At 41.3% G+C, this 26,695-nt stretch overlaps 1 protein-coding gene across 2 annotated transcripts in view; it reads right to left on the bottom strand.

Moving 5' to 3' along the window:
- The window catches only part of LOC124160464 (mannosyl-oligosaccharide alpha-1,2-mannosidase IA-like), a 575,974-nt gene that overhangs the window by 162,035 nt on the left and 387,244 nt on the right, over positions 1–26,695 (bottom strand). Inside the window, exon 1 of one of the 2 annotated variants that reach the window (XM_046536316.1) lies at positions 5,581–7,217. The exons of the other annotated variant lie outside the window; for it this stretch is intronic. Coding sequence (XP_046392272.1) covers positions 5,581–5,841 — 261 coding nt within the window. The 5' untranslated portion in view covers positions 5,842–7,217. Of the gene's footprint in view, positions 1–5,580; positions 7,218–26,695 lie in introns of those variants that run through there. 2 annotated transcript variants of the gene reach the window in all.

The following is a 26,695-nucleotide window of genomic DNA, read 5'->3' as shown; positions in this document are numbered from 1 at the left end:
ACATGGAATATACAGCAAATGGGATCGCTTGAGGCATTATACTGAGATATTGCTGAGATTTTGGTAACGGAATTTAAAGAATTGAGTGAAGCGCACAATGGCAGCAAGAGTTTATTTTTTATCAAATGGGCATTGCGAAGATAAAATTGCGATACCGGCAGAGATTTTAACTAGAATTGCAATGACTGAAAATATAATAACATGCATCAATGAAGATTCAGAGGACGAATAACCTTTCGATATCCATTTTCATTGATACCCTGGAGGGATTTTTATAGGGAATATTCACCGAAAATCCATCTGTTTGACTAGTTATTGTTCATCTGAATGTTTCAATTTATATGACAACACGGAAAAAGTTGAAAACTTAAAAAAAATGTCTTCTCATTACAGCACCCACCTATCATTAACTTATGGTGGAATAACAAGGATTTAGCTAGGTGGGGTAGTCTCAATGAATTTATATCTGACAAAGGGGACATCGATGACGCTGAATAAATCCTCGTGGTACGTTTCCCAATCAAATCTATTCATGATCAAATAATCAAGGTTTGAGAGGGGCTGCTTTAGTTCAGCTTGGAAACTTTGGCTTACTCGGGCGTTTCCAACGCCCCTGCAGCAATTTTCGGCACCAATTTCAATACAATTCCGTCCCTTTGGTGGGAATTCCTATCGTTATGTGTTTGGGCATTCTTAAAAGGACATTTTTGTATAAGATAATCATGAACCGGGAGTGATGGAGGGTCAGAGCAGAGAAACTATATATATACTAACAGAAAGGCATTAAAAACGCCCCCAGAAAACATTTTTTTCTATGTGGCACTCTCAAAAATATTTTATGAAAACACGCCATTTATTTTAGAAATTTTCAAATCGACGCCACTTCTTGTTGTAGAGCTGAAAATTATTGAAAAAATTTGACATCTGCTCCATTATAAAAAGCTTTCAAATTCCGCAAACCGCATTTTAAAATACGCTTATATGGCCAAGATATCTAAAAAAAAAAACAGCGAAAATCGTATTTTCGAGCTAGCTGGCCCTAGTGGGCCTCTAGCAGGCTTGAAGTGTGAGAAGGTTAGTCCCATTCGATCCCAAATCGGATGCCCAAAGTACGGGAAAGATCCCGGAGATGGAACTTTTCACCCTCTAATATGTACAGCTATACCCTTTGATTTTAATGCGCGCGGAGCGACAACAATTGTAGCGGCGGACTCGAGACAAGTTTAATATTCGTGGAATCAGATATCCCTGTCGTTCGAAAGTTTCTATTGGCTTAGCAGTCTCTGCAATAAGCATGACTTCCGCTACGTAATTAACGAAACTGGCCCCAGGGAAATAAAAAGGTAGTATTCTCTCCTCGGGACGCAATCAAACACGAATAAATTAGCACACAGTGATGACGACCCGTCCGCTGTTATCATTTCAAAAGCAAAAAGCACGAAAGAAGACGAACTTAATTTTCACTTAGATCTAGCGTAGACATTAAGAATTCACTCGCATACGAGCAATAAATTATCTGGGTCATTAGAGCTGCAACAGATTATTAAAAGAGGAGCGCAAGAAGACAAGAGTTAATGAATGTAAATCATATTCCAAGACCCCGAAGGAGATTGCATTCCCAAGTTATAATCGACTGCTGATGGAACAGAAATGCTAACATGGAAAGTTCGTGTTACCAAGAGAATAGAGTACAAAGAAAAAAGCAGTCTCATCAAACCAGAGCCGTGAAACAATGACAATCATGGAACAACCCAATTGTAATGCTTTCGCAATCGTTATCCTTTACTTACTTCCTAGGTAAACCTGTGAATGACTACACCAAATGTAAAGGCTGCTGTTTCATCGGTCGCTGCAAGAGGACTCGCCTCTCCCTCTGCATTGGCTCACAGTTGTCGCAAATCGAAAAATGCTGGCCAAAAAGTCATTTTTTCGACTCGATGCATGGAAGTTTTATTCGTATATTTCAATTCCACAGGATTTGATCCACAAAGTACGCTACTAAGTTGGTATTTAAGTTGATCCGAGCGGTCCCAGGACTCGGCAAACGATTTAAATCCGAGAATTTCGAAGAAGTTCACCTTTACCAGAGACAAAGATTAGAAAATATATTCGGCCGTATTAAATCCTTTTTTCGAGGCGTATTGCTTATTTAAAACTCACGATTTTATTTTGGAATTTTAGGGCACTGAGAGCATTGGCGTATGAAGAACCTAATTCCGGGAGACTTCCTTTCATACGGCCGTCACCATAAGCAAGCAACTCCAAACAATGGTTCAGCACAAATGCAGAGCAGTAACCTGAGTGAGGAGAGGCGATCGCGACAGTCAGAGGAATATTTCCCAAAATGGGTTGGACCATCGGGTTATCTCTCACGCGTGCCTTGGTCAGTGAAAACTAAAGGCGATAGAAGAGGGGGGTCTCATTGAAATCTCATTAAGTAGGAAAATCACGATGACACGAGAGCACAAGATTCCATTAGCGAATCTTACAGAAGTGATTTGGGGACATCGACCGAGACTAACACCACTCGCGCATGAAGATGCTGCTCCCAGTCGATGAAATGAAAGCCAGGTGACTGATTGGGGAAAGCGGAAAATCTCATTGAACGCCGCTGTTGAAATAGATTTACCACAACGGCATTATTACGGCAAAGGCATAACACGTGCATGCCGCATAAAAGTCATCCCAGTAGCTGCTTTGCATGATGAAAGCAATACAGACGCATAATGACTTTCCGATTGAAGATCGAGAGGTTATTACGAGAAAAATGTTATTAAAAATATATTGGCGTGCAGGAGAAGAGTAAATTTTAAAGCGGTGAAGGCGGTGGCTTAGCCCAAGAGCCGATGGTCGCATTCTATCATATGGAAAACATTACCTTCACATGAATTCCGATAGTAAATCCATAGCGATTAAAAAAAGCAATTTTTTCCTTTTTCGCATTACATTATTTAAAATAAAGTAAATTGATTTAGTAGATGAGTTTATAGTAACATTTGGAATAATTTTAAAGGTAAAAAATGGAGTTAAAAGTTTCGTTCTTGGAGAATTCACTCATATAAATGACACCATTTTCAGCTGATCAAAAAATGTTTTCAGCTGTGATCTGAGGTACCCATTTCACTAATGAATTCATAAAGAAAAAGTCAACCTATGGTCACAAACCCGAAGCTTCCATTGAAACCAATTGAAAATTTCTAAGGTTTTCAATCAAGATGTCTCCATGAATAGGAGGGCGCACACATATACCGCGAAGGCCTCATAAAACATTCCAATACGTAATTTACCGTCGTAACAGTGGAAAAAATCAGGAGTTACGAAGGCAAGTACTTCAAGGCGTATTCTAAATCAAAATGAACGCGACAGGGAAGTCGAAGATGATGACGAGGAAGACAATGGAAAACATTTTGACACTGAATGAAGATGCGCTATGTTATTTTTTCATTAAAATTGGATATTTTTTACTAAAGATTTCTCTTATCTAAGGTCAAAAAGTTTTTTAACTCGACCACACTGAAAAATGCAATAAAATAATCTTGCCCACTAATGGAATGAAGATACCTACTCCTCTGCATGAATACATTACTCGGTTACTCCTTCCTTGTGTTATCCAAATCATTAATTTGTTTTTTCTCGTAGTAGGAGACACTTCTTACATTCCTCTACCCATTCAGAATTTACAGCAAGAACTTAATAAAAGCATCGCTTAATCAATATGCTTATCCTTTCACGCGATGGAACGTGATAGCTACTACATACTTGACGAAGCACCGAAGCCAGAAATTCAGCGCCAATTCACGAAACAGCACCCAAAGGAGAGGATAGAAAGGGGGGGGGATCATGTTGCACTTCTTAAGCCTCAAGGCTAATCCCAAACGCATAAGAACACCCCTCTCTCCCTCTCCAACTATTTTGCACTTTCTTAACTGACGCCATATTGGCTTGAAATTCATTTTGTAATTTTCGGAGAGTAGAGTATATACGTTTAAGGAAATACTAAAGCAAAATTTTCAAAATTGACAGACACAGATGGCCTACCAACCCCAGAAATTTCAAGACGACGGCACAAGTTTTAAGGGAGTATTCCGTCACTGAAAACAATCCGGTCGAATGGATGGCATGCGCTATCTTAAGCCATATTTGGAGATATTGATGATCCAGTGCAGCTTTGTCTTTGAACCACGAAAGGTGGTTAGCCTACGCGATTATTTATTCCACATATATCCTAAACATTTATCCTCCGTATTTTAGGCTTCTCCAGATCAATGCGCCCTTTTAATTTATTTTAAACTAAATTTTATTGAATTTACTGGTTTAATTGCACCAGACGAAATAAGTTGCATTAAATGCGTAAATAATGAGCAGGATACTTTGATTGTTTAATTAACACGACAAATCATTAGCACAAATCGTTCCCGCCCGTCCGAATTCCAACGGTAAATTTCCTAACTGATTTAGGATGAACGGCTATTATTACTCATTTTATCCATGAATCATACTCCCTCCCAAGAGTTACCTTTAATTAGTGTAATGATTGACGACAACGACACTAGAAGCAAGGAAAAAAATCCTCAGAACTTCAATCTGGGGTATGCTTCTCCACTGCAGTGATGCATGGGCGATGGTGATATTGAAGGATACAAAAGGTTGAGGTTTTTGGAGCATGGTGTAATCAGAAGAAGCGATCCTGCGGGAAATAATTGAGAAGTCTCGAGATGATTGGGAGGAGAGAGGAGTCGAAACAGAAAGCCATAAAAAGACAACAGTACAACTAATTCGTTCACCACATGGTCAAAAATTGGTCAAGGACGAAGGTGATCCGACAGCTGGCAAAAAAAAAAATACCATGAGGCTCAGCTACATAATAGTATAAATTATCTATCATCATATTAATTTTTTACGGATGACTGTATTCCTTCATTTCCGTATCTATAACATTGTAAAGAGAGCCCTGGTCCAGCGGAAGAGGTGGCCGGATTGTGGCCTCATCTGGGCCAGGTAAAAGAAATAAATAATATCAAAACAAATTAACATAAGACTACATCGGCAAATAGAGACAATAACGGAGGGGGAATCGGACGTGAGGAAAGACAAGCAGACACACTCAACAACAACGATCCTCGCGAGTCCGCACGGATTAGGACGGGATTAATATTATAAAAAATAATGGTGAACGAGGCCATTGGTAGAACATTTCACTTACACAGCCAGGTGATAATAATTCAGCTGTTAAGCCGCGGTGTACGGCAAGCCCACGAGAGATAGGCAGGAGACCCAAACGGGGGACCTGCACATAAAATCAGAGATCACTTTTTTACAGACTCCCTACCTCTTTCAATACCATATCGACTACTCACCCTTCCCTGGATCTTTCAATGCCCATCAGATCATTCAAGAGGCAGCTGCGAAAAGCCATCTTCTGAATACCTTTTTTTAAATATCCTTTTTATAGTTTATATTTGTTAAAGCTGCATTTTTTATGCTTTCTATTCAATGTAAAGGCCGTTTCGGCTGTTTTTGAATAATTCAACAAATAAATAAATAAAAAGACACGAAGTTTGACGCGAAGGGATTGTTTACCTCCTTGACCTTGTCCCTCTTCTCGGGGTCGGCGAGCCCCGGGAGCAGCGTGGGCACGAACCCGGCGCCGGGCGGCGTCGCTTTCGACGTCTCCCCCGACGAGGACGCGGCCCTCGGGACGACGCCGCCCATGCCGGGCAGCGGAGGCGACGAGGGCGGCGAGGTGGCCGTGGGGTAGGGCAGGCTGCGGAACAGCAGGGTGATGCTCAAGGAGACGAGGACGAGGGAAGCGAGAAGAGCGGAGATGGCGCGAAGGGCCATCGCGGAGGGAGCAGCCGACAGGCGTAAGTGGACGACGACGGCGAGCACACGGGCGGGATATCCACGGCGGAATCAAACTGACGACAGCGGAACTGATCGAGTGGCGAGGCAGTGGTCTCAGACGAGAAATTGTTTCTTACTGCATCAGCGACAGCGGTGGGGACGACTGCACTGTTTTGCAAAAGTCATTCGAAGCGTTTATGTCCACAGAGTAAACGACGGATCAACAGGAAAAATGGTCAACGACAGCGGCAGTGATGAGCAAGGCAGTGTGTCACAGCGGATACAGCAACCGAAGGAAAGTCCAAGATCTGATAATTTTACTCGCACAGATTCAGCTGATGGAGCATACACCACCCTTATTCTCCTCGTATAAGGACGAGGGTAGATCTTCACCGATGGAAATACTATCTAACCACACAATTAAGTTCCAAACGAAGACGACCTTTCTTGGAGAGATTCAAGTGATGCGGTATCGGCTGCAGTCGTCCAGTACGTAAAAAGAAAGAACGGAAAGCGGTTTACTATAATCTCCGATTGAGTGCCAGGAGCAGATAATTTTCTTCTTTGCAGAAACTTGATTGATGCGACGATGGATTTCCACTTCTCAAGCAGATGGCTGCAGCGCGGATATCGCTGTAAACGTAATGGGTCGATATGATCCTTGAAATGACTTCTATACAATTAGATGGTGAGGTCCGTAGGTGATACCACTCCGAGTTCAGACCATAAGGGAGCTGAGATATTAGTGGCGAGAATAGAAGTCAAATGACATCAGGAAGAGCAGCTCTTGGTAATCAAGGAACGAAAAAGTGGAGGCTAAAGCACACGATAGATTAATGCAGACACCAGCAAGTAAGACGGGAAGCTAATCCACACGATATTAGCCGCCAGCACGGAAGTCTTAAAAGGTTGGACCAACACAAATAATGACGCACAACACGCTGCTTAAGTGGCCGAGCGGTGATTCCGCAAACACAGACACACACGCGGCCTTCGGAGTGTCCAAGAGCGGCTGGGAGACGGCTGGAGAGCGGCTGACGACGGGGAAGAGGAAGAAGCACGTGGCGATTCACCGCCGATGAGTGATCCCCCTTTTCCGGGAACAAGCACAGAGGACAAGTGAGCTTTCGGAACGGGTATGATATCGAAGAAGCAAGCGGAGGGGAGGAGGAGGTGGCGGTGGGGCAGAAATACGGAGGGAAGTTGGTCTTTTAGTTGTCCAGGGAGGCTGAGAGAGAGAGGGAGGTGTGGAGGGCGCAGATCCCGGCGGAAGACTGGCGAGCGGAGGTAGGAATGAGTCTAGCAGTGCTACTGCTGCTGGCAGAGGCGCCCGCGTGTGTGTGTGAGTGTATGCGAGAGGCAGGCCCGTGCCGCGCCGAGGATGGTCGCGCTCAACTGCGACCGCTTGTTGGCAATGTGGGGAGAAAAAAAAAGGAGAAACTATTTCTTTTTTGCATGCATCGCGGATGGGGAGGGCGTGCGTGGTGGGGGAAACTGGACGTGGAAGAGGAGGGGGGTGGTGTACGTGGGAGGATGCGGAGTCGGAAAGACTTTGAGTGTCGCCAACCGTCCCGAATACCCCTCGCGGCCAAAAGGGGGGAGGGGGGGTTCCCTTTTTCATACTGCTCTCTCTCTCTCTCTCTTTCTCTCTATTTCGGGACGAACGGAATAGTCGACGAAGCGCTCTTGGCATTGCGGCGTCGTTCATCTTATGTCAGCGGAGAAAATAAATTCGTGTCCACGCCATCGTGGAAATTGACAGTACGGTACTAAAGTCCGAAACATAAAACCCCTCTCATAGTTAGTCCAACCAAAAATATAACAGCATTTATTGGTTACTGATTCCACATCGAAATAATTATTTAGCTATTTATGTGCTTTGATGGGGGAATATGGTGGAAGTTTGTGTCCTTCAACAAGCGCATAGCACTATGCAGTCCTCTGAAATGACGGAGGATAGGAAAGGGAGGAGGAAAGTTTATGGAATGCGCCAATAAACATCACATTCAGGAAAAAAGTGTTTATTTAAATGTCGAAAATAAAGGAATAATTTCAATTCAAAGGACACTGACTTTCCTATCCGTTAAAAAATAGACGATAAACTCGAAGATAACTTAGTCAAATATTTTACGAAGCAGCACAGCTCAAAGAAAAGGGGCCATCTTACAAAAAAAAGCAGAATAACAAGTGAGTACACAGGACCTCAGCCTGACCCTACGCTCCCGTATAAAAAAATAACAAACAGACCCTTGAATAGGGTTGTTTTTCCCTTGTCGATTCAGAGTAAACAAACAGGTTGGTATCTCCGCGAAAGTCTCCGCACGTGTCTTAGGTGACGTAGCACCCACAAGACGAAGGGTTTCGCAATGAAGGTAGGGTAGCGAATGCGCAGTAAAAAAGGAGACAGGATTTCCATTCTTAAATCAATAAAGAGAGCAAAAGTGGATGTTTTCCTCGTCTCGGGAACACAGAGGGGATGATACGTAAAGTAACGAGATTCCCTTACAACGTTAACGCTTCAAATTACTAACAGAAATAAAAGAATCCAAAACCAAATCTTCACTTCGGAACTCTACATAAAAACGCACTTAAGAGAAGAATACCTACCATTTTTTAAGATCAGTGAGCACTAATTAAAAGCCACGAAAACCTGATTAGAGACACTGACCAGAAATTGATCGGTGCTAATTAAAATAATTCGACACAGACCAGAAATTGATCGAAGCTAATTAAAGTAAATCGCCGGATGGAAGGGAATAATAAGTGCATAAAAGGTCTCACTCATTCAGCCGTCAACTCGTTAGTTTAAAATAAAAATTCGTGAAAGTTTTCGCCCATTTTCTTGAGTTGGTGGCGATACTTAAGTTCATTAAAACGTTCGTGAAAAACCGCTCATTGAGGAAGGGACTCGCCATTCACGGTTCAAACGACAGCTAATCACGGTGGGAACATGCCGAGCCGAGGAAGTGGCTCAGAAGAGGTGTAAAGCCCTCCGAAATAGCTGGAGACGTCATTAAATAATCTCCGAAATGGTAAGGCGAATTGTTTTTCGCCGCAAATAGCTGGAGAAGTAACCGACGGATCGAGGAACGGAAAAATTCGAGTTTTTATTACTTCCACTCCAATAATCTTGGAGAAGAGACTTTTTCTTTCAAGTTTGCTCTTCCACAAAGTAAAAAAGTGAGACAGTAAAAAATATGGTGAGCCTCCAATCACTCAATCCATAGTCAGTACATAGAAAAATAGAGAGTACATTCAATAGTAACTTTAATCAGCTCCATTGTTATGGCACCCTCACAGAAAGCGAGGTAGGACGTCATCATATGATCGATAAATACTCCTGGTATCGTTCGAAATGGCTGGTCCGAAGCATAGAAGTTTAAACCTCAGGTACCAACTTAAGAGTTTACCCTCATAAACTCCTCAATGCCGTGACGTTCATAGGCAATGAAACATAATCTGTAAAGATTTTAATCATATTAAAAGGAGGAGATGCTTATAAAAAACATAGATAACAAACAAAGAAGAAATATAAATACGATTTTCCATCACTTACATGAAGTATGACCGAAAGGCGAAAAACTATATTAAATTATGAATAAATTCACCGCTTTAAAATAAAAATTTATCCGAAAAAAACATTGAGATATGTATATAATATTTAAATATGCCATCATAAATACGCACTATCGTCTTCAAACTGAGACAGGGTGGTTTCTGGGATAGATCAAGAGGAATTATTGCCGCTCAAGAACAAAAACAGAATTTGACAGTAAAAACTAACGATATAGGATGAATAAAAAAGTTCTTTTAATACACTTACGGAACCTGGTATTAAGTAGACAATAAGGAATGCTCACTGCTAACTATTTAATAAAGAGCACAAATATTTTACGAACAAAAAGTTTTATGAATAAGCAAATCCCAAGGGAATACCACGCAAATAAAACTTTCATTTCGTTGCTGACAATTCTTCATCAAAACCTTCACGTGCTCCAGGCAAACATTTAACTCCGCCAAATGTTGACCCATGGAAGGAAGACGGGCGGGTTTCGGGGACATCTCCCCTTCAACGCTGGCCTGAGTCCAACGCCCTTAAAAATTGGATACTGTTTCCATCTTAATTCATCCTTTTTTTTAACATTTTATATGTACTAAGAGACATCTTTCGTAATTATTGGAGGGAAAAAATAATGTTTCTTGGTTTACTCAAACTAATAACTCAAGGTTTTCAACGAAAATCCTAAAGTTATGGTACCAGAAAATTTTTCAGCAGCCATAAATCCTCTTTTTTTATAATTTTACATAAAATTTCATCCTATAGATCGATTCGTGGAATACGCAGGTTATTCATTAATGCAAAAAGTAAAACAATTAAGGTAAAGAGATAATTTTACCATTTTAATAATTCAGGCGTTGCGATTTGACTTTCAAACTTTTTTTCGAGGGATTACGCGGAATTTTATAGGTGTTTTTACGAATGTAAACGCCTTAAATTAGCCTGCAAAGGGAAGAAGCTAAAATCAGACCTTAAAAATGCGTAATTGGGTTTTATGATAGTAGTTTTATTGGTCACACACCATATGCACAGAGCGAATCCTGCCCCACGATCTCAATTACAGGACTTTTCTATCACAGAGGTCGTCCGACATGTTGAGTAGCTTCTCATTCCCCGCGTCGATAATAACGGCCATCCATGAGCATTCAAAACGTGCGAATATCCCTTAAAGAAATCAGCAGCCACGGGTGATTAGAAATTCTTAGAGAAATTGATGAATTGCGAGGGCATAAACCAGTTACCTTGCAATTCCATCCATTACAACTTTTTTATGAGCCAAAATTTCCAACTGAAAAACGACTTTATAAAAATTCGTCTAACAAATTAACAGCAAATTGAACTACATACACGGTAGCGTACGCAACATCATTTAATAATATCCCTTAGAAAACGGAAATATTTGCAGCCTTAAAATGCGGGGAAGCCACACGATGTGGAACAAACACGAAGACGCCAGCAAAGGGCGGGTTTCGCTCACGGCAGTGAGGTCGGCAAGGTCTTTGGGGTCGCCATCGTGCGAAACCCCTGCATAAACTTATCATCATCAGCAGCATCCAAGAAAGAACAAAATAAGACCAATAGGATGGAGAAGAAGAAGGCAACAATAAATGTAGGGACATCGAATGTCAGGACAATGATAGGGGAGGGTAAGCTAGAACATATCTAAAGAGAAATGGATACAGGCAGGATAGATATCCTGTGATTAACCGAATTGAGGTAGAAGGATTGTGGGTACTAATGGAGTGATGGGTATAGGGTTATATATAATGGTGGGGAGGAAAGTCAACGAAGGGTAGCTTTGGTATCAAATGGCAAGAGAGTGGGAGTTATATTTTAGGTAAAGCCTGAATCACACGATCATTTTTTTCGTCGCGAAAAGTGATCACTACTGCGATCACTTTTCCCGTCGCGAAGAGCGATCGCTCTAGTGATCATTTTTCTGAATCACTGGCCGTCGGCTTTGGCATCACTTTCAATAACATAGCTCGTTGTCATGGAACCCGCATCACGAAAATATACAGCGTGTTTGTTTATCTATGTCGTTCCCACGATTGTCAAACGTTGCGCTGCAATCGCTCCATACGGACATGCGTTTCGATTGGCTGATATGGGATTAAGGGACGGTTTTAGCGACGGAAAAAGCGACCGGACGAGTGATGAAAAATAGCGATGGGAATCCTCATCGCGATCGCGAAAAACAATTGCTGGCGGCGATCATTTGCGAGTGATCACTCTAGTGATCGCGATAGTGATCACTTTTCAATACGAAAAAAAATTGATCGTGTGATTCGGGCTTAAGCGATGGGGCTCTCGTGGTAGAAATAGAGGAAAAATTACAGTATGAGAAGGTTGGCCGATGGGAAATTGCTTTGGACATCTTCGTGAAACCATTCTTGGGTTTGTTGACCAGTGCTGATGATTATCCAAGTCAATGTAAAGTTAAAGAAGAGAAACGCCCTCGTAACGATCGAAAGCATCCCACTCCAAACTCGATCCGCATCGGAACAACACGATGTCTTCGTCGGTTGAACGGGCGTGCACGAGGCAACGTTGGCTAATCACGCGAACAAAAAAAGAGAGCTCGCATGCATGTGCGATTGTGATTCACGCCAGGCCGGCGTCCAAGTGGGGCGCCGCGCTCGCCCACGACAAATACAAATGCATCGGAGTGTAGAGTAGTGCCGTACGAGAGTCTTGTCTCGGCGGTCGAGACGAGACTTTCATTTCTCGGCATTGTCGGGACGAGACTCTCGGCGCGGCGAGAGCCTCGCCTGGGTCGAGAGTCGAGAAGTCTCGCCCCTTCGAGGTTTCTCGATACCGGTCGAGACTCCCGGGCAAGGCGAGAATTTCCGATGAATACCGCAATCAGCCGATGATATAGTTTACTAAGGTATCCCTTATGCCTTTTATGGATTTATTCACATTATAAAAATATTGTATTGAATGATTTACCCTCTGCATCCAATTTTTTTAAAGAGTGTGCACGATGATAGTAGAGTTCACAATGATGAATTTGGAAAAAAAATATTTCCTTTTCTTGAACTCGATATTTAAAATAAAATTTGAATCTTGGAGTGTATGATTGTAGGTCTTTAATTTTAAATGTAAATTTTGCCGACGTTTCCGTTTATTTACAAACCATTATCAGGGCTTAAAATGAAATTGAGCAAATAATATTGATGCATAGGCATGTTAAAGGGTTACATCAATGTTTCTCATTATAGTAATATAATAAAAAAGAAACATTCACTAGTCAATTCACAAAAAAGAAGAGATCATAGTCTAATTCTATAGAATTTTATATATCTTTTTGCAATGTTAATTTATGGTAACCAAGGTTCATGGTTATCAGTCAATTTTGGTTAATTAAATAATAAATATGCTTCAGTTGTCAATTTCGATCTTATATTACAGCTATTTTTAGTTTAGGAAATATATAATATGTCTTAAAATAATCTTTATGTTAAATTATTTTCAATGTCTAATATAGAAATAGTTTAATTTTTTTCGAGAAGCCGGGAGTCTCGACGGGTGTCGAGAAATCTCGAAGGGGCGAGACTTCTCGAGTCTCGTCAAGACTCTCGACCCAGGCGAGACTCTCGGCGCGCCAAGAGTCTCGTCCCGACAATGCCGAGAAATGAAATTCTCGTCTCGACCGTCGAGACTCTCGGGAGGTCGAGAGTCTCGCACAGCCCTAGCGTAGAGGCGTGTTTCCACGCTGCACGGCGGACAAAGTCTTATCACGCCACGACCAGCGAGTTTCTTTCCTCTCCTCCCAAACCTCTCCACAGTGCTCGAGGAAAACTGCAATCTACCTGGATAAGGCCGGAATACCTTTATGGCAGCGAAATATTTGGAGAAGGTGAAGTGGACTAAGAGGAGGAAGAACGACGAAGTGCTGGACATGGTGGGTGAGGAGAGGCAGCTTCTAGAGAAGATACGGAGGAGACAGAAGGTATGGATGGAGACAGTACTTACCGTGGAGGGTATGTTGAAATGAGTGCTAGAGGGTAGAATATTGGGTAAACGAGGAAGAGGAAGGAACGGAATAATATTTTTAGAAAGAGTCAAAGATGGTAGGCCTTACTGTGAATTGAAGACGAAAGTCCATGAAGGGAGGGGAGCCTTTCAGAATGGTTCTTAAGTACTCCATGTAACCTACCCAAATGGTGGAATACTAAAGTAATGATAATACAAAACCATCCAAAATAAACATGAAAATTACCAAAAAATATTCACACGGTATGTTACCTCGACTTCGAAATTTATCCGTTTTCCCGTTGCCTTTGTCGTCCATAAACTCGCTACAGTAAATCATTTCATCAGCCACTAAGCCAATAATTTTACGTTCAGGCTTGGGACAACTAATAAGACTCTCCTTACAAACAGTTGGAACTACGATCCTACTGATCCAACTACATACTTCATGCCTCACGTTAAGTTAATTTAATAAGAGTCTTTCCCATCTTTTTTAACTTTCACTGGTTTTAATAATTTTAATTGCTAAATGATTTCATTATATGTGGAAGAAATAGGAGGAAGATTACCTATTTGAAATAAGGAGTACATAAATGATAGTAAAGAAAGGAAATAGGAATTAAATATTAAAAAGGAAAAAATAATATAATCCGTAAAAATCAGGCTGCATATGTTAAAGGATAAGTGTACTAATTCATATTATCAATGTTTAGTATTAAGTTTCCTGCTGCCAAAACAACATAATGCACTCTTAAAACAAACGCACCAAAATCTAATGCATACTAATGAAAGCCGGCAGGTTAGAGTGAGCAAATGGTTCACCGAATGATTAGTCACGCAATAAGAGGATCGCACGCCCTCCTCTGCCACTGGCTTACAACATTCATTCTACGGCTTTCACTGCTGCCGCTATTACGCGGTGTGACATCGGCGCTTCTAAGGGTGCCTTCACCTTTCGGCGTTGCGTTGACGCCGCGGCTCGCGAGCCAATCAGAGCTCGTCTTAGAGGATTGATGACGTCATGTCGCCAGCTCGCTGAGTCGTCGCAGAAAAATTGAACCTGTCGGATTTTCTCTGCGTGAAGGCGGCAGAACGCCGACGATTTCTATGGGAAACTTAGGTATAAAAATATGCAAGATTAGCTCTAATGGGAGTGACAAATACTATTTATTTCATTATTTACTGTTATTTTGAAGTGTTAAGTATAGATATTTCGTATCCTTCCTAAGCATAAGATAAATGATAATCCTAAATTAGATTGCAATCACTGAGGAGCATAGATTAGCATAAAACATACCCGTCAATGGTATCACAAGCTAAATACAAGGTAAGAGCTCCTTGTTGGTGACTACGGTCGTTTAGATTCCAATTGATATCTAATAACTGTGCCCTCATGATCTACTCAGTTGGAGCTATTTAGATAACATGACTACTGTAGTAGGACAATCTGTTTGAACAACAGTTATCATTTATAAATATTCCTGATAACATACCACGTTACTCACGTTCACTGAGTGTATGTAATTAGCTATTTTTCGAATATTCCGAGTTAGGAAATAAAATTTAAAGATCATAATAATGCATAGGCAAGGGCCATCATTAAATGCATGATAATCGACATTATGATCACCATATTAACTTAAAATGCTATTTATAGTTAAGAAAAATATTTTAAGAAATAAAATTGCGTAAAAATGACAAACAACGTATGTATTGTGCGTTTGGATCGAAATCATAAGATGATATGCTCCCAGGCCGATTTTTATGAGCCGACGCTTTTTGCCTTTCATTTGTTTTCGCACCCCCGGGCCGTGAAGGCACCCTAACCCTTTCGTAGTTAACCTATTGACGTCACATGATCGAGCCGACCGGATACCAACAACTTCTTTGGACTTGCGCTTGGGCCTCGGGTAGTTCGCTGTCGCTTTCACTCCGGTGAGCGAATCCCTTCTACAACGAAAGTTTCCTCCTGAAGCAATCAATTAGCGATCAACCTGCTGAGAAGTGCGCACCCCCACATTTGCATTTTCTTGCACAAACACAACAGTGTAATTGCCGAAACGGGAGTTTTTATACATTCGTCGATACATCTTCCACTCCCACCTTATCTAATGAATTGCGATTTAGGACCACTGTCATAGACCTCATCACTGCGTTCACTATTCTGAAGGGAGAGCATCGTTCTTTCGTAGGCGAGCACATAAAAAGCTAAAGAAATGAGGATGAGAATAAGGATGTAGGAAGGATATTTCCGATCAGTTGGTTCGCTGTCGTTGCCATGTATGTATCGGGTTCCCATTGACCCATACAGGACTTGGACGCTGGAATGCGGAGACATTAGGAGGTGGAGGGGGGTTGGAAGCGGCAGCTGGCCAGATGGGGTGGCCGCCAACATCATCTCCCTCGCAAGGGAAACAAGACGATAAGTAGAATAGCCCAGCCCAGGATGGGAGTACTCCAGAAGGAGAAAGATCAACGCACTGCTCGGAGTTTTGCCATACAAGCATGGGAAAAAAATCGTCGGAAATTACTTCTGGAGTATGTTCCCTCTTTGGTCACGCGGCATGGAGGTCGACATCGGCGGAAAAATCAAGGATGGAGGAATTCAAAGTGTGGCGAAACAAAAGAAAGATGATAATCAAATGGATCAACCGAGAGCGTAATGAATAAGGCCCAAGAAGCGTAGGAGAGAAGAGGAGCCTTATGAATGCATGAAAAAGAGGACATAAATCGTGCATCTCTCCATTTCCCCCTTTTCGTCGCGTTTTGTTGTCAGACAAAACGCGGCGAAACCCCAGGGAAAATGGAGGGAGAGAGATGCACAAATTCTGAACGCCACGGAAGACTACGAGACAAGAGGACAGAGACACGTCATTGGCAATTACTGGAGGCATCAGACATATCCGCACAATCAGATACAAACACAACACTATATCTGTAGCATGGCCCTGAATAAATTAGGATTCGTCAAGCGTATTGTGGGAATATTTTCGGATGAGAAAGTAAAATAAAGGTACTATTTCGCACTCGTCCGTCCGCACCTTGAATATGCAGTGAGCGTATGGCATCCGGTACAGAAAGACTTAATCCGCGAACTCAATAAAATACAAAGGAAGGCTGCGCGTTTCGTCAAAAACTGCTACGGTCGTACAGACAGCATTACGCAGATGTTAAGCGAACTAGGCTGGGAGCCGCTGGATACTCGGAGGCTGCGTGCTAGGCTTAGATTGCTTGAACAGTTGAGAATGGATATCTTTAAGTGCGACACATAGAACATAATATTAGATCCACACTATATTTCCAGGTCCAACAGGAGCGATACAGTAATAGAGATAATTTGCCGAACGGATAGATATATGAATTCGTTTTTCCTCCGAACCATAATGGACTTTAATAAATGCTAGTCCCAACTTCGTAGAGCACTTCATTTTTTTATGCTTAGACGGCTGGTGTCCTAACACCCCCTGCCACACACCTTTAAGGCGGCTTGCGGGGTATTATGTAGATGTAGAACACACAGGTGATGCCCCCAATGCATATCCACTCCAATCAAAAGTGAATTTTAATAATAATAATGTAATTATGAACAATTTTTATGAACAATTATTTGGAGTTTTGGCTGAAGAAAGACATTAATATTCGGAGCAAAGTCAAATAAAGTTACCTACTTAGTTACCTACCACTTCTCATCCCCCTCTTCAAGACTTAAAATACAAACAAATCCGTATACGAACATAAATGTCAAGCCCGTGGTAAATGAAATATGGATACAGGTACCAAAAACACATCTATCGACAGGGAAAAAGTATTTCAGGGAAGTTAACACAGGCTATGCATATGCAACTCAGCTATCTAATCCACCACGTCCACTTAGTTTGTGAGCCTTCGACTTATTAATATTCGAGAGAAATCGCAATCCGGTAACAAGCACCAAGCAGACGCGTATGGTTTATCTGAGGCAGGGGTCTCCAAAATACGGCCCTAGTAGGGCTTTCATCCGGCCCGCGCACTCGTTTCAAGTAGCGCGCGATTCTTGCTCATTTAACTCTGTGAGACGCCGCTAGGAGCATTGCAGCGCTGTGTCAAAGCCGCCTTCAACTGTTCCTAAATAAGAAATACGCCACCAGATACTTCAGTAGACGTTGGCATCGAATACTTCAGTCATCGGCAAATTTGCTACCCGGACCGCGGGGCGATTCGGAACTTGGAATGTGGCCCTCGTGGCCTGGTGAATTGGAGACCCCTGATCTAAGGGGTTAAAATGATGTGAAAGGGCCTGGAGGGATGAATTTCTTAGATTGCTGATGGTTGTCCCCTCAGAGATAAACGAAAGGGAGGGGGAAAAGGAGCCTCCCCCCAAACCACTGATATGACGATCTACCTGTTTATATACGCCACTGGATTACGGATATAATAAAGGGTGGCTGTGGTCACACGGAGGGCATTTTTTTTACAATGGTGAAATAAGACCCGCCATAAAAATCAAGTCCTTCAAACGAGTCGACACCGATCCTCATCCATTTCCTCCCCATGTGGAGTCGCACAGATACCCACAGACGGAAACCATGAGGATAATGACGATGCAAAGGAAGCGAGCAGTCTCGCGTGACCTTAAGCCTCGCTCGAGAAATTCAATCCATCGAAAGATGGCGATGGGCGATTAGATATAAGTTGTGCGCGGGAGTGCTCCAAGACGAGTCTGCTTTACTTCAATGTATTATTATTATTAAAGTATTCTACCGATTAAGGTAGGTTTCCATGGAGTGCGTAGGAAGAATTCAGGGAGCCTCCCCTTACATCACACACTTCCCTCTTCAGTGCACAATAAGACCTACTACCTTTCATTCTATCTAAAAATCCTATTCTTTTCCTTCCCCTTCACCGCAGTCGCGTCGAAACCGCGTTCGCGTGTAAATAAATATATGTGGAAAAACAAAGTACATTTTTCATTCATCATGAGCAACTTCCATAAAGAAACGCCTCAAACCATCAACTTCATCCCACGCTTCCCTTACCATCTCTTCAGCGTACACGTTAAATTAAGATATAGTAAAGGAAGGGTTGGGATGTAATCTTGAAAATGTGCGAATTCTCTTTGAATATTAAAGTTGAAAAAAATAAATACGCCGCATGTGAATGCATCACCGGAATTAATTGGGGGTTAAACCACGATGACAGAGCTTTCTCCCTTGATTTCTGGTTTACAGAGTTGCATTGGGACTTATGGCATTCACCTCGTCAGCTTCCTACTAAATTTACCGATAGACTGATTTTTAACATGGGCAATTTTTATTTTAGTGTGATTCATGCTTGAAATCCAGCATTATCGCTAGCATGGCAGCTAGTATATTTTTGCTTCCATCATTCTTGTCGTCCTAGTTTTCATTTCTACTCTCTCTAGTTCTAGCAGCCATCGACCAATCAATTTTGCTCGTTGTAACTTTGTAAATATCTGTCGTCGATTTTCTATGTAAAGAAAATAAAATACGGATTCCCGGGACTTAATCCGTGTTTGAATTGTATTGCCTTTAAATCTTGATCATCTCCATTCTGCTAAGCGATGCTTCTGAAAATAAGGCAGCTAAGATTTAAAAAAACGAGATAGCACTATGCCAGTCGTGATCGTGTACATGAACACATAATCGCATGATCCAGGAGATACGAGAATAAAAGCTCTGATTCTGGAAATCAAGAAATCATCGGTAGCATCCTTAGATCGGTAAATTCACACAGAGTCCTTTTACCTTTGCATAAATGAGGTAGTATAATATGTAAGTATGCGTAAAGTTCTTTGAGCCATGTGGTGTGCATGCGGGAATCCTGCTGCATGCTGGTGATTTGATCACCCCCTGCCAGACACCCTAGAGGTGGCTCGCAGGGTATTACGTAGATGTAGTCAAGTACTGGTGTGGTATTTGGAGTAGGCGACCGACAGCTTAGATCGTTTCTCACTTGCGTCGTTACAGAAAGGTGGAGAGATAAACTGGCGTCGGCATTAGCCTGCTCTTAATGAAAGGCGCCATGGGTACCACGGCTCAACGTCCCTTCCGACGTACGGAGTGCAGTATTATTTAGAAGAGCTCTCAACGAAGCACACAAGCAGGGATCGAGCACGTAGAGATCGCGTCATTCAGGAGTTTTTTAGAGAGTGAAGGGATAGTGGAAGGGAGGGATGGTGGCAACATGGGCAAAAGGATCGAGACTTGCAATATTGCATGCAAAAACAGCGGTTCAGTCGACATTACGTTCTCGCCACCTACCTGCTCTCGCCGCTGTCGGTGGCGTGACAAACCTAATAACACTTTCTTCCCTCGCCTCACTCAAGGACGTCGGCTGCTCTTTTCATTCCTCTCATCCCTCCCTACGGCTTATCCATCCCACACCTTTGCTCTGCTCGGACCCACGCTCTAATCCAACATCACTTACTCGCGGTCAACGTCCGTTTCCATTGACAAGAGTCACGCTTTTCCCCTCAAGTTGTGGACAAAGGGATAATCTTACACAAGCACAACTTGCTGAGCTTCTTCATACTTTTCCATTTTGTTGGTGTAGGCTGTCGTGATGTTATGCGAATTAGGTATGGCAATGTCTATGCAGTACGTTTTAATGTGAATTTTATCTTGCACTACTAGATCAGGTCTATTGCTATGGACTGTTTTATCGGTGATAATTGATCGGTCATAATAAATCTTACAGTGCTCGTTTTCAAGGTTGGTTTTAGGTTTGTATTTATAATAAGGAACTGTATTTTCAATGAGTTTTTACTTAGAGCTAATTTCTGGTGGATGATGTTGCATATTTGATTACGTCAGTGCAGATAGTCTTTTTGGGATAAGTTAGTGCATCCACCTGTGATGTGCTGTATCGGATCAGAGGCATTACCACATAATTATTATAATTAGTATTATTTAAGTAATTAATAATTGAGGGAAAATTGAAACAGGTAAATCGTGTCTCCCTTCAAGAACACCAACCGTCGGATGAGAGATTTAGCAGTTGTCCCCTTGACGAATGTGGTTAAGACACGGCTAATGCCGACGCCGGGTTTCACTCCACTCTTCCTTCCCACATGGCACAGTGGCGCAAACTGTCGTCTGCCTCCTCCAAAGATCATACCGAACCGAAACTCAAAACGTCGATGCACACAATCTATACAACATCAGTCCGTCGTACAACAACAAGAGACGCTTCAATAATTACTCAGCGTACTGCGTTGTTAAGAGGCGAAGCATATGTCGGAGCTCGACCACATACCGAAGTAATACCCCGTTTACACTACGATCGTATCGACGTTGATCGGAACTACGGCGCGTTTACACGTCTAAAAGTTACCATCGTAACTCAGTGCTGCCCTCGTTGTGGAATTGTGTCATATAACAACTGACGACGCGACGTGACTGCGTAATGAAATTGAAATCCTGGAAAATAAGAAGCAAAAGAATATTAATGTTTTCATGTCCTAAAACTAAAGCTAGACCGAACTGTCGGTAAAACTTTAAAGAATGTAAGATTCATTATAGGAATCTGTCCAAAGTTTAACAATATTCATGCGGTAAAGACAGTAGATATTTGCTACGCTCCAAATTGGGATATGTAGTTAACTGGTCACCTTATTATAATATCAACTCAATCCGGCTTGAAAGTGTCCAAAATAAATTTCTCAAATTAAATAATTACGATTAAGTAATCTCACAGTCTGATTACAACACTTCATATTTTCAATCCCTAGTCAATTTGAAAACCCTTGCACACGGCATCCTCCAACAATGCCCTATTCCTCTAAAAATTATCAATTCCTATTAAGATTGTTCCTATCTCCTTTATTAGTAAATTTTAATGGATCCCGTCATAACTACACAAATCCTCATCTGCTTGCTTTCAATTATCATAAAGCAAATTATGTCTTCAACTCCCAGCTATCCAGAATGATGAGGTATAACTAAAACTAGTCATAACAGCCCGTGAAGCCTTTAAGAATCTAGATTCTTCCAGAGAATATGTCAAAAAATTTAAGAATATTCACGCATTAAAGACAGTACATATTGCTCTTATTATTTAACTAGAAAATGCTTAGATTTCGGCTTAATTCGGCACAAGTATTGATTTCTCCATGTCGTCATCTAAATGTTATAGTTATTTGTGACGAATTGTATCGTGAAATCCTATATACAGGTTAATATTTTGTGTATGTTTGTAATTTTCCATCATCTGTGAATTATAATGTAAGGATACATGGTTATGGGTTAACCTGTAAATAAAGGAATACATAAAACTGGTATATTACAGAATATCCGATATCATTTACTAAATAGAACATCAGAAAAAACTTTCCCCTTATGTCCTTCCATTATCTGCTCAATAATTTCTTCAATCGTAGCCATATTTCTTAGATATATTAGAGTTATTTATGAAATATCAATTACTGTATCAAGATTGCAACGGCGCGGAAGAATTGTATATGCATCGATCTTCAATCCTTAACTTTTTTCCTCGGCGCACTAGCACTACAATACAAAATTGTGTATTGTATCGACGATAAATATCGCAAGAAAGTGAAGAAATTAGGTTGTATGAAATGGGGCACCAATATATTATAGCTTTTATACAATTAAAATGCTCTAAAAGATTGAGGGTCCAACATCTGTAGAGCACGATATTCCCCGTGGCCAACAGCGAGCTGCGAACTGTGCCGCACGTTCGAAAAATCGATCTTAATTTCGGCGTCGCAGGTGGTCGCAGTTGCCCTTCTGGTATCACACTCTGTATGCTTTGTTGTATATGTGGGGTAAATATCTCGAGGTCTCGGTGATCCTTCTTTTAATATCCTACATGAACACAAAATTTCGACGAAAAACAGGGTCCGCCATTTTGTATCGTATTGGCCACAAATACCACAACTGAGTCGTGACAGTTGACAAAAATTAACGATAATAAACCGCTTAACAATATTGTAAATTTTGGTTTCTATTGAATTAAAGCATAAGGTCTAGCATTAACTTTAACATGCTGAATTTCGAAAAAAAAATCGATGCGGGCAATTTTTACGAAAATTGTTCAACTTTGAGGCCAAGTTATTTGCTTAAAAAAGTAACCTAAGAAAAACGGTTGTCGTCAAAAAATGCACTAATGTATTGAAAACAACTGTAGAAAGTTTCAAATTCCGTACTCAAAAAAAATCGATTTTGAGGGTTTGTACAGCTTTTTTCGATTTTAGCCCACTGTGCGACGTTTTGAGGTTACGCGCGTACGGATCAACGTCGATACGATCGTAGTGTAAACGGGGTATAAAGTAAAAGAATGAAGCGCGGCCTTCCGCTTCTTTCTGCAAATCACGGCCCTGATTGCCGTGGTGGCCGAAAACACACGTGAAGAGCCACAACGGTCGAGCGCTACCAACGCAACGGCGCGAAAATAATAAAAACAGCCGATCTCAGGCCGCCGGCAGTCGTGATAGGCGAAGCGGAAACTTTCACACCTGGGAAAAGTGGTCCACGGCAAACGCCCCATTATCACACGCGTCGCCATGGTAAAGGTGGGAATTTATTTTTAAACAAGCTGGCGTTACCGCATTTCATCACGAGTACTGAAAGAAATTTTCGAAGCACAATAGATGGCTCAAAAAATCGAGGAATCTGGCACCTCTCGAGCAGTATTGCAAAGTAAACAGGCGGTGATCTCATCTCCAAACCTCAACTACATCACCTAAAAATTCAACGGAGTAAAAGAAAGAGAAGCACGTAAAAATTATGAACTTTTTCATACAATCAAGTAGGTGAGACAAGGTGACCAGCTCGGTAAAAGTGGGTGACGTAATCAACTTATCTGCGGATAGGATAAGGCAGTCGTTTGCTTTGCCACGAATGTTCGAAAAGTAAACGACAGACCAAGGGACGGAAAATAAAGATGTTGCAATTTCCTCCTCCATCAAAATCAACTATAGAATAAGTTGGTAAATGAAACGATTTGTGACCGAGACGTTATCAAAGGGATGCTAAAAATAGTGCTGGGGGTAAGGGGGTAAGAGTGCTTGCTAGGCCGTTGAGGAAGAGAATGGCATTTTAAGATCAAATGATAGAAAGAGGTCCGCATTGTGCTTTGAAGAGGGCAGTCCATGAAGGATGGGAGGCTGCCAGAGTGATACTCACCTTGGGAAAATTAAATCACAATGAATGTGAATAACGCATTCCTCATATTTTAAAGTTAACAATTTTTTTCACACATCTGATACGACCGTCATTATCACTGTAGTTACGACACTCATTTTCTATTAGCTAAAAATATAGAACTTGCTTATATTTTGTAATTATAATGGTTATTACGATATTTTAAACATTTCTCGTCTTCTGTGCATATTATTGCAGTAATCAATATTTGTCCAATACTTAGACATGAAAAGCCATAGTAGCTAATATGAAATATGGACTTATGAATGCGATTCCCAGAAAATGGAATTTTTTCTGAGGGTAATCGATAAATTACATACAATCCGTGGAGTATACTTTGAAATCCTCATTAAATAACATATTGGCACTAAATTTCTAATAAGAAAAAGCTCCTAATGTGTTTGGGAGAAAAGGCTCGCTTCGAGTTTTCCACTGCATCACCTTGCTCCAAGCACACTTCTTTGTGGAGGCGACACCTAAAGTCGGATGGAAAAAATGGATTAAGCAGACGAACGGCAGAGGCGCCACTGGTCTAGTTAGTGTAGGCATATTTGCATATGGACTAGAGCGCCACGGGTGACGCAATAAACACTAAATTAACTTATCGGCATTTTGAAGGAGCACTAATATTCAAAGGACCAGTTTCAATACATTTTGTAACAACATCAGGTGACGATAAACTAAAATGTACTCAAACCGGTCGTGTGACTGTTTGTGGAAATTTCCCAGTAAGTTTTACCTTACAATTGGTTAGAATCCCACCATATTACGCCCGAATCAAATGTCTATATCATGCAATAAAATTGATAAACACAATTTTCGACCAATAAAAGTTTTCTTACGTTCATATGCTACCTTTATATGTTAACCTATACTTTTCCGACACTTTTCACATTTTTTTCTAATGCTATTTTTTCATGTATCTACTATAACATATAGCACATTTTTTCAAAAAGAAATAAAAAATACGATTCATAAATTGAATTAAAATGAGCACGCTTTCCTTTAAGTTGGAGAGGTACCACATGTGCGCGGAAACAGGACGTGGTAATTAGCATAATGCGAATCTACCTTAACGGGAAGAATTCTTCAATAAATTATTATCGACCGCGCAATTCGACTAAAAACAATTCGTAAGCGTGATGATTCGGGGAAAAACAATACGCATGCGCCAAGTGATAAAAGAATCTTCAAATGACGCAGGAGGCTATTTAACATATGAATCACCTTTCAATTTAACACGATACTCCGCACAGTGCCATGTCATTGGAGTTCAACGCGCAATGGATTGCGAGAACACATAAGATTTATGCAAAGGGAGTTTTTTCCAGGGAAGGAAAATAAATCTGATCGGAGCCATCAAAGGCACGTTGAAAGAATAAAATCCAGCAATCGAGTTCTAGACATGATGATGGCGATGGTGGCGAGGAGCTGATTAGCTGGGAGGAAAGTGGGAAATACCTTGATGACTTCCATATTGAGAACTACAAAGAAATCGACATGATTGGCCGAAATTACGTTTGACAACGACAGTTCTAACCTGACAATCTGAGTGATTTAAGCATTACTTTTTCGCTAATGGGATCTTCCGCCATTTTTAATTTCGATTGCTTATCATGAAAGAGTTTGAAAAATTAACGAACTCCTATTTGTCCGTATTGCCATATTTCGCCAACTTTCCGAGATTGTTTACGGCTAAATATCGATGTCCTCAACTCTTTCACATATAAGTTAACGATGTCACCGGCTCCTGGGGAGCGGGCCTCAGCCACTCCTACTCTTTTGCCCTTATCGGCCTCCCGTGGTTCGTCGTAGTATTCACTCAATTGAGCAATTCCCTCCCTTAATTATCTCTTCTTCCTGAATTAGTAAATGTAGCGAACTCTAATGACCTCAAAAATTCGTTAAATATAAGCGCCAACTCATAAGTAATTTTTTTTTAATCGGCGAATCTACCTCAAGTGGTTCGTTGTTACCTCCTTTATTCGTCTGCTCTCCCCGAACGAGTTAATAAATCGTGAAAAAACGAGTTAAATAAACTCTAATGACCTCAATAACTCAAGAGAGATGGGCGCCAAATAATGCATTTTTCAAATAATCTGCGCATCTTCCTCACGTGGTTCGTTTGCAATTTTTCCAAATTTTTGCGAGCGATTCTTTCCCGCAAAAAAGTTCAGAAAAAATTACCAACACCGACAGCCAGGCTTGAGATAATTTCAAATTATATTTAAAAAGGAATAATACATAGTTACGCCATAAAAATGTCTTTTTATCCGCAACATTTTCATGAAAAATGAAACCCCAAAACGGCGGGATAAATATTGAGAAGGAACCGTAGAGAACATTTGCAGAAATAACTGAATCATCATTTAAATGAAAAGCTAACACAGATTTAAATACATATAATGGAAATAGTAATTGAAAAGATAGATACTTGGGTACATGAGAGATATAGCGGGCGAGAGATATAACCCCTGGGCGGCGAAGCCGCCTCTCAACGAGGAACGGCGAAGCCGTTCCGAGGAATGAGTAGGGCGCTTCCCTACCCCCTGGCCGGCGAAGCCGGCCCCTAGCTGGGGTGAGTTTATTCGAACTAAAATTCTTCGAACGACCACAAAGGTAGACGGCGAAGCCGGAACCGGGGTTTTTAAGGGGCGGAGCCCCTTAACGAGCGCGCGCAGCGCAGCGAGTTCATCAATCTCTGCAGAGAGTTCAAGATAGTTGGCAGTGTAGAAAAGACTTACCCGAAAGAAGAACCCGAGAGAATTTCACAAACCCTATGAAACGGGAAAACTCCAAATCTTATTTTAACAAATGCAGAGTACAATTTTATGAATAAAATTTTAACAATTCTATCGCTTAGTACGTTACAAAAACTATGCCCGCAAGATAGTAGGTATTTAAATGTGCTTGTTTTACCCCCGTACTAAGAGATGTGATAACTCGGGTCATCTACACACTGGTTCCAAGCTAACAAAATAGGAAAGAACTTCTTATCCAAACAAACAGGGAGGCAGGTGTCCGCCTGCTACAGCGACGACAAGTAATAATTCACGCAGGATGGTTTCATCTGACAAAAAAACACGCGAGTCATGAGAAGAACCCACCTACTACCCCGTGATGCCTTTTGACTATGCTCACAGAAATTCCT

This window comes from Ischnura elegans, chromosome 6 (genome assembly GCF_921293095.1).
Source record: "Ischnura elegans chromosome 6, ioIscEleg1.1, whole genome shotgun sequence".
Classification (NCBI taxonomy): Eukaryota; Metazoa; Arthropoda; class Insecta; order Odonata; family Coenagrionidae; genus Ischnura; species Ischnura elegans.
Note: the sequence above shows the minus strand (reverse complement) of the source record. Positions and strands in the feature narration are given on the sequence as shown.